The sequence below is a fragment of the Eucyclogobius newberryi genome, unplaced genomic scaffold, assembly GCF_026437365.1.
Source record: "Eucyclogobius newberryi isolate DKJ021-1_F unplaced genomic scaffold, fEucNew1.0.hap1 SCAF_11, whole genome shotgun sequence".
NCBI lineage: Eukaryota > Metazoa > Chordata > Actinopteri > Gobiiformes > Gobiidae > Eucyclogobius > Eucyclogobius newberryi.
The window spans coordinates 32,003,669-32,019,644 of NW_027315735.1; the positions used below are offsets into that span (position 1 = coordinate 32,003,669).

Below are 15,976 nucleotides of genomic sequence, written 5' to 3' on the forward strand. Positions count from 1 at the left end.
CAGAGAGACAGAGAGAGAGAGAGAGAGTCAAAAACAGAGACTAATCTCACATTATTTTTAAATAACAAATATATGCATTAGTTGTATTGTTATTGGCCTTTAATTTGGTCATATTTTAGAACAAAAAAGCTCCACAAAAAGACCACATGACTTTGACCCGGGCAGGAAATGTGTTAAAACTCCCTCTACTGGCTGCAGAGGGGAAAACAAAGCTAGCTTGTCCTGACATGCTAATGTAAGCGTTGTAATGAGCACGATTCGATGTGTTTGTCCAGTTTGTTGCTAGGCCTGAACTGCTATACTGTCTGTTTGGCTTTTATTAGTTTTGTTTTATGGCATAACACTTGTGTCTATATACTACATAATAACCCAAACATAACCTAAAGGAGACTGATTATACTTTCCCCCTTGTACTTTGTAATAAACTATAACATAAGTAGCTATTTTACATCGTGTCCTTTGTAAACCGCCAAATTGATCTAAAACGGCAAAGTAATAGCGATGGGACCAATGGCTTCCTGTCGAAAATGCAAAATTAATAAGCCCCGCCTTTTCACCATAGCAACCAGTGGACTTTCATTTACTTCTTGGTATTTTTGGTTCCACGACGTTTGCTAACTGTCTGAGCCGCGTGATCCGGAGTCCAAACGTTCTTTTTGGAATAAATGCACGTTAGGACAGGGAAGTGGGCGGGGACGGCGGGAAAGTGAAAACGGAAATCGCCTAAACTAGCGATAAGGAAACTCTGCTATAACACGGATACAAGCACATTCCGGCATATTCCACTGTCCGGCGCCGCCAACCGTCTCGCCGTTTCCGACAGTCTTACCGTTTTGGTGGTGTTGCAGTATTTGGCGCAGCCCTTGCTCAGGATTGGCTGCGAGTCGGAGACGACGTACTCGCACCCGGTCATGTGACTCTCCTGGAACGACACGCAGGCGGTTTAAAGGAAGGTTTCAACAGCAAAAGTGGTGTGAGCGTACCATCTCCAGGCTTCCCACGGGACAGCTGGTCTCAAACAGGTAACTGCAGCGAACACAGGGGCCCTGGGAACACAACGGGACGTTTTAAGGACACCGTTTGGCCCCATCTTCTGAAAGAAAGTACCGTATTTTCCAGAGTATAAGTCGCACCAGCCAAAAAATGCATAATAGAGAAGAAAATATCATATATAAGTGGCAAATAAGTCACAAATAATATCACATATAAATCGATCCGGAGTCTAAGTTTAAATATAGGTATAAGTCGCACCCCGGCCAAAACTATGGAAAAAGGTGCAGTTTATAGTCCGGAAAAACTATAAGTCGCTCTGGACTATAAGTCGCACTGGAGTATAAGTCGCACCAGCCAAAGAATGCATAATAGAGAAGAAAAAACATATATAAATTGCATTACTGGAGTATGAAATGCAGTTGCAAGTGTGAAAATAACAAATAATATCACATAAGTCGCTCCGGAGTATAAGTAGAAGTAGAAGTAGAAGTAGAAGTAGAAGTAGAAGTCGCACCCCGGCCAAAACTATGAAAAAAGGTGCGACTTATAGTCTGGAAAATACGGTATATTCACTGCTACAATCACAAGAGACACTAGGAAAAGAAACTAATTACACGTACTCGAGTTGATGTAACTGAGTAGATTTATTTGGGTTATTGCACTTTTTTGAGTGGATTTGAATGTGGATTTTTCGATTATAAATTAAACCGTGTAATTGCAGTTACGTGTTGGATCATAGTCACAATCTGCAGTTTCTTTCCCTCTGCCGTTGGGACACTTCCTAAACACTGTCACTTTAACTATAATCTCATCACTCACTGCACTCTTCACTTTCTGCACGACATCTGTACATTTAACTGTACGTTTTGTGTCAGTTTTTATCCTAGAGTAGATTTAGATGGATTTGATTCTATGTGTTGTTATTTTATCATTGTTCAGTGTTTTATGTTGCACCAAATCACCAAAGCAAGTCCCTATGTTTGTGAAGTCTGTTCATTGGCAATGGAAAGAAACCTTTTCTGATTCTGATTCTGATTCTGATTCTGATTGGTCTCGCTGCTGTATCTGCTCCTCCCTAAATCTACAAACTCTGCTCTGATTGGCCAGAGCTCGCGGACTGTAGTTTAAAACAAGTTAAACTCAATTCAGCTTTGAACTAATCTATTTGTTTCATGCAGTGATTGATCTAAAATCGCATAACTTGGCTTTACTCGAGTACATATAGTCACCACCGCAGACGGAAACAGGAAACCAATCGTGACTATAAGTAACGCCGTCTTCACTGACTTATAAACGCGTTTGACTCGGTCGTGACCCACCACCGTGATCTTGTTCTCGACGATATCGCACCGATGAGGCATGATGGGAACGATGGTGGGCGGGACCAGCAGCCCGTCAATCAAGTGGATGATCCCGTTTGAGGCCATGACGTTTGTGCTGACGAGCTGGATGCCCTTCTCCCCGAGCACCAACTGGCCCTGTGAGGCGGGTTTAAAGCGTTAACACGGGTTATTCTGTTCTAGATAAAGAAACTGACAAGTGAATTCAACCAGGGAATAATTTAAAAAGGTCTTATTTCTTTACACTCCATTCCGAGCTTGAATGTTTCGTTTGATATGTTTTTGAGACAGTTTTGGACGGATTGTAATTCCTTTCTGTACCACTTGGTTTGTTTTGCTGATGGTATACCACTCTAATTTTTTTTTAAATAAATTAAAATTAATAAATAAAATAAATAAAATAAATAAAATAAATAAAATAAATAAAATAAATAAAATAAATAAAATAAATAAAATAAATAAAATAGCTCTATTCCTGACACATCCAGTCCACATCACAGTGCGCCCTGGTCTGAGCGGGACAGTGCTCTTCCCACTGACCCACGGCAGCGCCCCCGGTGTTCCTCCATGGAGCAGACATACTTGGCGGTCACTAGTTCCAGGTGTATAAAGTGCTTTGGAACTCACTACCTCCAGAACTGTAACAGGAAATGCTTTCTTTTAAACCTCAGCTAAAGATTTATTTAGAATGGCCTTTGACGTCTAGTTTTTGTACGGTTTTGTATTTCTATAGTTTATCATGTTTTTTCTACTGTTTTCATTGTCCTATGTGAAGCACTTTGGATGTTGTAAATACAAATACATCTTGACTGACTAACCCTGGTTACCCTCTGAGATTCGAGGAGATCAGGCTTTGTGTGGAGGTTTATTCACTCAAATATTTAATTGCACATGAGTGACGCGTGTATCTTTACTGGTGCATGATCGTGGTGTGATTATCTATGGTACGATCCTTGGATGTTGGGACCTAAACCAGAGACAAGAGACATGCAGCGGAGCACAATCTGATCCAGACTCACGCTGTCGGTCACAGCGACACGGACGAACTGATTGGCCATCGTGCGGATTTGAGGCAGAACAGCCAATTCATCCGACGTCAACTGCAACGGAAGGAAAAGGGAAAAAAAGGTGTTTGTTCATCTTTTTTAACAAACAAGGAAATAGCTCAAAGAAGACCACTGTTGACTCATACAAATGCAATCACAGCAGCGCAGTTGGTTACAAAGGAAGTGCGGCGAGACGGCATTAAAGTGCTGCTCACCGAGGCTTGGGAGATCATGTGGTGCCTGAGCAGCTCCTGCAGCTTGTGCTTGGCCTAAAACGACACGGATGAATCACGATCAGTTCAATTCAACGCAAGAAAGTGAGAAACCGGGCCGGACTCATCTGGGTTTGTACTTGTGACCGTTGTTGTTTTGTTGGTGGTTCACGAGCAATGACCACGACCCCAGCTACGATGCAAAGGGTTTATTGGTGTACGAGAGACATGAACAACACGAACGTACAGAAATTGATGCAGTTTTGGGGATTCTGGCGATGAGGGCTGAAGGCCTCGATACCCCCAATACAAGATAAACTAGAATAGTTAGAAGAATAAAAAGAGGGTGGGAGGGAGGGGCACAAAGTCACAAACGCTGATGTGTGTGACCTGGAGGCTTAAATAGTGTAGTCCTGCTCCCGAACTTAAGATGAGAAACTTCTCTTCATTTAGAATGTACAAGTATTTAGAGCATATTTAGAGATAAGTATTTAGAGCTTATGGTGAGCTTTATCCACAGCCAAATGTAATAAATAATGACATTCACATTTAGATAAACACTCCTCACACATAGTATTAATAAGGAAATGGGTAAAAGGATGCACACAACTGGCTGAGATATATTTCTATAAGAGAATGTTTCGCAGCTGACTACAAGCTACATTTGTGTTTATATGTCACTGTTTTGCAAAAGCACGAGTCGCGATGAAAGCAGCCGAAACGACACTAGTTAACGGCTCAGAAGTTGTCGTTACGTAGTTGAGCATGTAGAGGATGCTGCCGTCTCGGGCCGCGTCGACCGCCTGATTGGTCGGGACAAACACCGTCAAAGGTCCGGGTCCTCGGAGGGGAAGAGAAGCGCCGCAGTTCTGCAACAAAGACGACGCACGATCAGCAGAACTTTGTGCATCGGTTTATAGATTTAAAAATGAGCAAAAGAAGAGCGCACGCGCCAGTATTTTTAAGTTCTTGATTTCTATGACAAAAAACAAAACAAAAAAATACTACCCACATCCACCAGAGACAGGAAGCGGTTAAACTTGTCATCTTTTCTCAGAATCTCACTGATGGTGAATTCAGCAAACTGTAGACAATGTGAGAAAGAACACATTTAATAACGTCATTGTATTAAGAAAAATATTTTTAAAAAATCTGAAATCATTGCTGAACTCAAGACAAAAGCCAAATTTACTCTTTTAATTTACATAGAGTGATGTTACTTTCTTTGGGCGGGTGGAAAATACAAATAGCGTTCACTTTATTTGTACATTATCGTTCTGTAAATGATACAAATCCTGAAAACAACACAGGATTAGAGGGGATGTCCAGAGGAGTAACCGCAAAACCGATTGGAAGTGTAATTAATTATGCTTCAAAAACCGAGGGACAAATAAAACTGTCCCTTAAAGTCCAAATCGGGTCTGTGGAGTCCGGAGGCAGGTTTGACTGACCTTTTTGTCGCGCGTGGGCCTGTGCATGGAGCTGATCATGACGCGGTCGATGACGTGGATGACGCCGTTTGCTGCAGGATGGTTTTCACTGAGCACCGTGTAAACAACAGTGGGGTCGTCCATCAGGATCAACTTCTGTGGTGGAAAACAAACACCAAACACAAGTTCAATACGCTCAGTAAAACCAGGACTGCAAAAAACACTAGAGAGGAGGAGGAAAACACCAATAAGAATTAATTCATGGTATTTGTTAGTTTGGTGCACAATATGTCTGTATCCGATGACCCACATTTGTACACAATCACAGGCTGGTGTATTGTGCATGATGCATCTGGCTCGTTCATGTCCATGTCAAATAAGTAAAAGACTTAGAGAAAGGGTGAGTGAAGTGTCTTGCCCAAGGACCCTTCACTAGTGTCATCCGGAGCCGCTGAACCACTGCTCTGTTTATGAAAGAGATTGCAGTTATAGTTTTGTGAGGAACTAATTAGATTCAAACAGATGAGACGTGTTATTTGCGGTCTAAATAAATATATATTTTTAGTTCCGCTGAACGAATAAACAAGTATAGGACCTACATTTTAATGGTTGTCACACTTTTGTAGTGCAAGTTCAGAGTTGCACCATCTTGGCTCTGTGTAAGTGTCACCCACATTGTGTCAGACACGAAACTGTGGTTTTGCAAACTATTGCACAAAAGAACTGCGTCAATCTCTGCCAGTCCCTTCAGCTGCATTTGAGACATTTTGGACAGCGGCTTTATTATAGTCTAAAAATCGACTTTGTTTCTGTAATTACAAACACAACTGTGTTTGGAAACGTTCCAAGCTCCAGCTTAAAGAAAATGGCAACAGTATCAGAGCATGACTTGTCCTGTCCAATCTGCTGTAGAGTCTTCAGAGAAGCAGTGCTCCTGTCGTGCAGCCACAGCTTCTGCAGAGAGTGTTTGAAACGCTGGTGGGAGGAGAAGCCCCTCAGGCCTTGTCCCATTTGTATGAGACGCTCGTCCAGGGAAGATCCACCGCTGAACTAGGCTTTAACAAATCTTTGTTTGGATTTTGAAGAGAGCAGCATCGAGTCATGCAGCGAGCACTCAGAGAGGCTGAAGCTCTACTGTTTCAATCATCAGCGGGCAGTTTGTCTGGTGTGCAGGGACTCAGACGCTCACAAAGGTCACATATTCAAACCCATCGCAGAGGTGACTCCAGGCTTCAGGAACCAGCTGCGGAGCCCTCTCCAGCAACTGAAGGATCATCTACAGGTGTGATACTCATTCTTTATTATTCCTAAAGAAATGCCCACACATGCAGGTCACGTCCAGCAGAAGCTGGTGTTTCTACTTCTTCAGGATCATTGTAGATTTAGTTGTATTTAGCCTGGTGCTGCTACATGTTGCATGACTTTCTGCAATAGTGTCTCCTCCAACATTGTAGAACATGTGTTTCCATGTTGACTAATGCTCCTTGTAGAAGAACGTAGAGCGATCTAAAGTTACTGTGATTCTGTAATAAAGAAATCTCATCTTATCAAAGGCAGGCCAAGGAAACTGGCCGTGAGCCATCCAGTTCCAGCCGCACAGAAACGTTTTACTGTTAATCACAATGTCACTGTGATCTGTTTTAAAAAGCAACAACAACAAAAGAAAGGAAATGCGAGAAATAAAACATCTTTGACTTAAGGGTAATATGCATTTGACACCACCTTGTTCCTGTGTCTGTGTAACAGATCTCGTGCATAGCACTGATTTGTATGAGAAAAAAGAAAAAGGTGGGGGCGCTGCATTAAAGACATTTTAAATATTAGGGAAAAAAATAATTTCCTTTTTTTTCTAGGCTTTGCATAAAAGCAAACTCCAGTTTTCTGCTGCAGCGGCTCATGTTGAAGCTCAGGCCCGGCTTACAGAGAAGCAGATCCAGGATCAGTTTAAGAAGCTTCATCAGTTTCTCGAAGAGGAAGAGCAGGCTCGGCTCAGAGCTCTGAGGGAGGAAGAGCAGCAGAAGAGGAGGAGCCTGGAGGACAAGCTCTGGGCTGTGAGCGGAGAGATGGAGGCTCTGGCAGAGACCATCACAGCCACAGAGAAGCTGACGGAAGCTGCTGATGTCTCCTTTCTGCTGCAGTGCAGGGCTGCAGTGCAGAGAGTGCAGCGCTGCCCCCTGCTGGAGGTACCACAGATGGGACCAGGAGCTCTGACAGACCAGGCCAAACATCTGGGGAACCTGGCCTTCAACATCTGGAGGAACATGAAAGACCTGGTCCAGTTCTACCCTGTTGTTCTGGATCCAAACTCAGCTCATCCAGACCTCACTCTGTCAGAAGATCTGACCAGTTTGGCATCTGGAGAGAGACAAAAGCTTCCAGAAAATCCAGAGAGGTTCCAGTGGGATCGAGTCCTCGGCTCAGAAGGGTTCAGCTCAGGGACTCACAGCTGGGAGGTGGAGGTCTCTGGTGAGGATTATTGGTCTGTCGGTGTGGTCAGTGAGTCTGCTCAGAGGAAGGGACCAATGAACACAGGCGTTTGGGAAATATACCTCTCGGACGATGGACAGTACCACGCCACCTCTCGACCGACACGCGACAAGACCCTTTGTCTGGCGAAGAATCTGCAGCGAGTCAAAGTGACACTGGCCTATGACAAAGGGACACGCACTTACACACATTCACTCACTCTTTCTCCGAGAGCCTGTTCCCTTGTTTCCGAACCATAAATAATGAGCCACTGCGGATTATACCACTGAACATCTCTGTTGAAGTGAACAGGTCCGGCTGATGATATCTGGCACACTTTATAGAGCTCCTGCGTGTGGCAGTGGCGGCGGGGTTTTTGCCTCAGAGTTCCAGAGATTGTGGATTATTTTTGCGCTCTGGGATGGACAGAAAGACAGAGCATTTAGTGAGTCAAAGCGCTCGTTAATGAAAGGATTTAACCATCATCGTTATCGAGCTTGTGCAGTGGCGATTGTATTGATTATTGATCTGTTGATTAAGCGAGAAGATTAACCAATGCCTTTTAAAGCAGAGTTGAAGCAATGATTTCCGGGGTGTTTATTGAATTGAGTTTCTCCTGTACACAAACTTCATATCAGTCACAGTGCAGCGTGTTTTCACTATTTTATCAAGATCACGTCATTCTAATTATCAGTATCAGTAAAAGTTAAATGTACAGGGTTTAATAATAAAGTGTATTTCTCCCAATCATCTCCAGAGACACTTTTTTGAAGGTGGAAAGTGAATGGGATGTCCAGATTTAGCAGATTTAGGGCTCAATCTACTCGATCTTAACTCTTTAAAAACACACTCGTGACACGTGACGCTCGCCGATGTTTAATCTGATTAGTTTTGAGATGTTTTGTTGTTTAGGGCTTCATTTAATGACAAAGATAAACTCCGAAAAGTTAAATTTCTTCCCTGCCTTCAACTAAAATAGTGACGCGGTGCAGGAGCTCATCAGTCCGTCTATTTAAGATGGTGAACATTGATTTTTTGGACTGAATCTCTACCAAAGAAGAATCTACAGAATTAAAGCCAAATAAACCAAACATTTAAGTAACAGTGTGAAACTTTCTGAAAGTGGCACGTCAAATGAAAAGGATTCAGAGTTAAACAAGAAAGTTAAAACCATACTTTTGATCATTCTGTGTATTATTAAAGCCAAAGGAACAACATCTCCATGGAAACAAACAAGTGGCGTCAGGTACGAGTCAGGTTTGTGGAAGCCAGCTCGCAGTAACGACACAATGTTTTTCGATGTTTTTTACTATAATGACTGAAAAGAAACGCGCCCTTTTGGCTGAGAAGTTACGTACTGGGGCTTTAAGTAGCCGTGTGTGTGCGGAACTGTAATCACGTGTTTTCGGGGCGTTGACCTTGTTTCCTTTGCTGCGCAGTCGTCCTCCTCCGTACAGGTTGAAGTCTTTCCCCTCGAGGTCTTTGTAGAGGTGTTCCCCCAGGATCAGGTGGTTCTTACACACCTCCTCTTCAGCCACGCCCTGCACACACACACGCACACACACACACAGACACACACACACACACACGCACACACACACGCACACACACACACGCACACACACACACACACACACACACAGACACACACACACACACACACACACACGCACACACACACACACACGCACACACACACACACACAGACACACACACACACGCACACACACACAGACACACACACACACACAGACACACACACACACGCACACACACACGCACACACACACACACACGCACACACACACACACACAGACACACACACACACGCACACACACACGCACACACACACACAGACACACACACACACGCACACACACACGCACACACACACACACAAGTTAAGATTAAATGTAGAGGCAGGTAATATATATCGAAATTGCGGGGATTTTGGAAATGTTGTTTTGTAGATCTGCACAATTTGATCACAGAGTGCGTCGTTTATAGTGAACATTTGTACAAAAAGGGCTGAATGTCCTGTATGAATGCCCATAAAACCCAAAAACCAAGATATTGCGGCGCCTTTTCTGTTTTAGAGGCAGTCACTTTAATCTAAAAGGATTTATATTAGGAAAAGGACATGAGTATTCCAGTGGATTTTATTGCACTTCATTGCGTCTTTAAGGGTTCACTGCCAGTGGCAAATTCACCACAAATGTAATATTGGGACGAAACCAGGACTAAAGCAAAAAAAAACTACACTTGGACTTGATAAAGCAAACCAAGTCCACGTTTAGGACTGAAATGGGCTCATATTTGGACCAAAGAACGACAAAAACAATAGATTTAGGACTGAAATTAGTTAAATTTTAGACGAAATAATGACTAGTGTGAACGCGGCCGTAACCTGGAGCCGTAACCTGGAGCCGTAACCTGGAGCCGTAACCTGGAGCCGTAACCTGGAGCCGTAACCTGGTGAGTGACGTACCGTGAGCGGCGTCCTGAGCAGAGGGACAAAGGCTGTGAAGGGCCCGTTATGATTCAGCACCAGCGAGCAGCCTCTCTCTGAAAGGCATGGAAATGATGTCATGCAAGACAATGTCATAAAGTATTTTTATAACGCTCTGAGGAAGGCGACTAAAGCCACGAGTCGTTTGAGTTCACAGTTGATTGTCTGATGCATGCACTGTACAACCACAATCATAGTGCATTTGGAACTTAGACAACATTAGTTTTAATAGTCGACTTGTCTATAGTTTTTATATTGTACTTTTTGAGATTTTTTGAGATTTGGAAAAAAATCTCAGATAATGTTATAAATGTGATGACTAAAGGCTTCTAGACAGAGAATATTTACACATAAAGCAGATTATTGATGAAAATGTGAAACTGTTTATTCTTTTTAAATATCTAGATTTAATAATGCCTCTGTCTTTGTTATAAAAAGGTATTTTCGTAAGTGTCTTGAGTCTGTAAAGTCCAGGTAATTATTACATTGATCGAAATACGACTAGTGACAATTAGTCAAACATCATTTATCAGCCCGAACAATCATGGTCATGTATCAAACATAATAGTCATGGTCATGTATCAAACATAATAGTCATGGTCATGTATCAAACATAATAGTCATGGTCATGTATCAAACATAATAGTCATGGTCATGTATCAAACATAATAGTCATGGTCATGTATCAAACATAATAGTCATGGTCATGTATCAAACATAATAGTCATGATCATGTATCAAACATAACAGTCATGATCATGTATCAAACATAATAGTCATGGTCATGTATCAAACATAACAGTCATGGTCATGTATCAAACATAATAGTCATGGTCATGTATCAAACATAATAGTCATGGTCATGTATCAAACATAATAGTCATGGTCATGTATCAAACATAATAGTCATGGTCATGTATCAAACATAATAGTCATGGTCATGTATCAAACATAACAGTCATGGTCATGTATCAAACATAACAGTCATGGTCATGTATCAAACATAATAGTCATGGTCATGTATCAAACATAATAGTCATGGTCATGTATCAAACATAACAGTCATGGTCATGTATCAAACATAACAGTCATGGTCATGTATCAAACATAACAGTCATGGTCATGTATCAAACATAACAGTCATGGTCATGTATCAAACATAATAGTCATGGTCATGTATCAAACATAACAGTCATGGTCATGTATCAAACATAATAGTCATGGTCATGTATCAAACATAATAGTCATGGTCATGTATCAAACATAATAGTCATGGTCATGTATCAAACATAACAGTCATGGTCATGTATCAAACATAATAGTCATGATCATGTATCAAACATAACAGTCATGGTCATGTATCAAACATAATAGTCATGGTCATGTATCAAACATAACAGTCATGGTCATGTATCAAACATAATAGTCATGGTCATGTATCAAACATAATAGTCATGGTCATGTATCAAACATAATAGTCATGATCATGTATCAAACATAATAGTCATGGTCATGTATCAAACATAATAGTCATGGTCATGTATCAAACATAATAGTCATGGTCATGTATCAAACATAATAGTCATGGTCATGTATCAAACATAACAGTCATGGTCATGTATCAAACATAATAGTCATGGTCATGTATCAAACATAATAGTCATGGTCATGTATCAAACATAATAGTCATGATCATGTATCAAACATAATAGTCATGGTCATGTATCAAACATAATAGTCATGGTCATGTATCAAACATAACAGTCATGGTCATGTATCAAACATAACAGTCATGGTCATGTATCAAACATAATAGTCATGGTCATGTATCAAACATAATAGTCATGATCATGTATCAAACATAATAGTCATGGTCATGTATCAAACATAATAGTCATGGTCATGTATCAAACATAATAGTCATGGTCATGTATCAAACATAATAGTCATGATCATGTATCAAACATAATAGTCATGGTCATGTATCAAACATAATAGTCATGGTCATGTATCAAACATAATAGTCATGGTCATGTATCAAACATAATAGTCATGGTCATGTATCAAACATAACAGTCATGGTCATGTATCAAACATAATAGTCATGGTCATGTATCAAACATAACAGTCATGATCATGTATCAAACATAATAGTCATGGTCATGTATCAAACATAATAGTCATGGTCATGTATCAAACATAACAGTCATGGTCATGTATCAAACATAACAGTCATGATCATGTATCAAACATAATAGTCATGGTCATGTATCAAACATAATAGTCATGGTCATGTATCAAACATAATAGTCATGGTCATGTATCAAACATAATAGTCATGGTCATGTATCAAACATAATAGTCATGGTCATGTATCAAACATAATAGTCATGGTCATGTATCAAACATAACAGTCATGGTCATGTATCAAACATAACAGTCATGGTCATGTATCAAACATAATAGTCATGGTCATGTATCAAACATAATAGTCATGGTCATGTATCAAACATAACAGTCATGGTCATGTATCAAACATAATAGTCATGGTCATGTATCAAACATAATAGTCATGGTCATGTATCAAACATAATAGTCATGGTCATGTATCAAACATAATAGTCATGATCATGTATCAAACATAATAGTCATGGTCATGTATCAAACATAATAGTCATGGTCATGTATCAAACATAATAGTCATGGTCATGTATCAAACATAATAGTCATGGTCATGTATCAAACATAACAGTCATGGTCATGTATCAAACATAATAGTCATGGTCATGTATCAAACATAATAGTCATGGTCATGTATCAAACATAATAGTCATGATCATGTATCAAACATAATAGTCATGGTCATGTATCAAACATAATAGTCATGGTCATGTATCAAACATAACAGTCATGGTCATGTATCAAACATAACAGTCATGGTCATGTATCAAACATAATAGTCATGGTCATGTATCAAACATAATAGTCATGATCATGTATCAAACATAATAGTCATGGTCATGTATCAAACATAATAGTCATGGTCATGTATCAAACATAATAGTCATGGTCATGTATCAAACATAATAGTCATGATCATGTATCAAACATAATAGTCATGGTCATGTATCAAACATAATAGTCATGGTCATGTATCAAACATAATAGTCATGGTCATGTATCAAACATAATAGTCATGGTCATGTATCAAACATAACAGTCATGGTCATGTATCAAACATAATAGTCATGGTCATGTATCAAACATAATAGTCATGGTCATGTATCAAACATAATAGTCATGGTCATGTATCAAACATAATAGTCATGGTCATGTATCAAACATAATAGTCATGGTCATGTATCAAACATAACAGTCATGGTCATGTATCAAACATAATAGTCATGGTCATGTATCAAACATAATAGTCATGGTCATGTATCAAACATAACAGTCATGGTCATGTATCAAACATAACAGTCATGGTCATGTATCAAACATAATAGTCATGGTCATGTATCAAACATAATAGTCATGGTCATGTATCAAACATAATAGTCATGGTCATGTATCAAACATAATAGTCATGGTCATGTATCAAACATAACAGTCATGGTCATGTATCAAACATAATAGTCATGGTCATGTATCAAACATAATAGTCATGATCATGTATCAAACATAATAGTCATGGTCATGTATCAAACATAATAGTCATGGTCATGTATCAAACATAATAGTCATGGTCATGTATCAAACATAATAGTCATGATCATGTATCAAACATAATAGTCATGGTCATGTATCAAACATAATAGTCATGGTCATGTATCAAACATAACAGTCATGATCATGTATCAAACATAATAGTCATGATCATGTATCAAACATAATAGTCATGGTCATGTATCAAACATAACAGTCATGATCATGTATCAAACATAATAGTCATGGTCATGTATCAAACATAACAGTCATGATCATGTATCAAACATAATAGTCATGATCATGTATCAAACATAACAGTCATGATCATGTATCAAACATAATAGTCATGATCATGTATCAAACATAATAGTCATGGTCATGTATCAAACATAATAGTCATGATCATGTATCAAACATAATAGTCATGGTCATGTATCAAACATAACAGTCATGATCATGTATCAAACATAATAGTCATGATCATGTATCAAACATAACAGTCATGATCATGTATCAAACATAATAGTCATGGTCATGTATCAAACATAACAGTCATGATCATGTATCAAACATAATAGTCATGGTCATGTATCAAACATAATAGTCATGGTCATGTATCAAACATAATAGTCATGATCATGTATCAAACATAATAGTCATGATCATGTATCAAACATAATAGTCATGATCATGTATCAAACATAACAGTCATGGTCATGTATCAAACATAATAGTCATGGTCATGTATCAAACATAATAGTCATGGTCATGTATCAAACATAACAGTCATGGTCATGTATCAAACATAATAGTCATGGTCATGTATCAAACATAATAGTCATGGTCATGTATCAAACATAATAGTCATGGTCATGTATCAAACATAATAGTCATGGTCATGTATCAAACATAACAGTCATGGTCATGTATCAAACATAATAGTCATGGTCATGTATCAAACATAACAGTCATGATCATGTATCAAACATAATAGTCATGGTCATGTATCAAACATAATAGTCATGGTCATGTATCAAACATAACAGTCATGGTCATGTATCAAACATAACAGTCATGATCATGTATCAAACATAATAGTCATGGTCATGTATCAAACATAATAGTCATGGTCATGTATCAAACATAATAGTCATGGTCATGTATCAAACATAATAGTCATGGTCATGTATCAAACATAATAGTCATGGTCATGTATCAAACATAATAGTCATGGTCATGTATCAAACATAACAGTCATGGTCATGTATCAAACATAACAGTCATGGTCATGTATCAAACATAATAGTCATGGTCATGTATCAAACATAATAGTCATGGTCATGTATCAAACATAACAGTCATGGTCATGTATCAAACATAATAGTCATGGTCATGTATCAAACATAATAGTCATGGTCATGTATCAAACATAATAGTCATGGTCATGTATCAAACATAATAGTCATGATCATGTATCAAACATAATAGTCATGGTCATGTATCAAACATAATAGTCATGGTCATGTATCAAACATAATAGTCATGGTCATGTATCAAACATAATAGTCATGGTCATGTATCAAACATAACAGTCATGGTCATGTATCAAACATAATAGTCATGGTCATGTATCAAACATAATAGTCATGGTCATGTATCAAACATAATAGTCATGATCATGTATCAAACATAATAGTCATGGTCATGTATCAAACATAATAGTCATGGTCATGTATCAAACATAACAGTCATGGTCATGTATCAAACATAACAGTCATGGTCATGTATCAAACATAATAGTCATGGTCATGTATCAAACATAATAGTCATGATCATGTATCAAACATAATAGTCATGGTCATGTATCAAACATAATAGTCATGGTCATGTATCAAACATAATAGTCATGGTCATGTATCAAACATAATAGTCATGATCATGTATCAAACATAATAGTCATGGTCATGTATCAAACATAATAGTCATGGTCATGTATCAAACATAATAGTCATGGTCATGTATCAAACATAATAGTCATGGTCATGTATCAAACATAACAGTCATGGTCATGTATCAAACATAATAGTCATGGTCATGTATCAAACATAATAGTCATGGTCATGTATCAAACATAATAGTCATGGTCATGTATCAAACATAATAGTCATGGTCATGTATCAAACATAATAGTCATGGTCATGTATCAAACATAACAGTCATGGTCATGTATCAAACATAATAGTCATGGTCATGTATCAAACATAATAGT

General features: G+C 38.9%; 1 protein-coding gene and 1 pseudogene across 1 annotated transcript in view; one reads left to right on the forward strand and one right to left on the reverse strand.

Annotated features, from left to right (window-relative positions):
* The window catches only part of stab1 (stabilin 1), a 91,811-nt gene that overhangs the window by 63,499 nt on the left and 12,336 nt on the right, over nucleotides 1–15,976 (reverse strand). The window contains exons 11-20 of the mRNA XM_072432471.1: nucleotides 9,979–10,055; nucleotides 8,906–9,028; nucleotides 5,043–5,177; nucleotides 4,604–4,675; nucleotides 4,347–4,460; nucleotides 3,595–3,648; nucleotides 3,353–3,433; nucleotides 2,313–2,471; nucleotides 984–1,046; nucleotides 830–922 (exon numbers count right to left, since the gene is read on the reverse strand). Coding sequence (XP_072288572.1) covers nucleotides 830–922; nucleotides 984–1,046; nucleotides 2,313–2,471; nucleotides 3,353–3,433; nucleotides 3,595–3,648; nucleotides 4,347–4,460; nucleotides 4,604–4,675; nucleotides 5,043–5,177; nucleotides 8,906–9,028; nucleotides 9,979–10,055 — 971 coding nt within the window. The remainder of the gene's footprint in view (nucleotides 1–829; nucleotides 923–983; nucleotides 1,047–2,312; nucleotides 2,472–3,352; nucleotides 3,434–3,594; nucleotides 3,649–4,346; nucleotides 4,461–4,603; nucleotides 4,676–5,042; nucleotides 5,178–8,905; nucleotides 9,029–9,978; nucleotides 10,056–15,976) is intronic.
* LOC140354746 (zinc-binding protein A33-like) lies at nucleotides 5,866–7,810 on the forward strand (annotated as a pseudogene).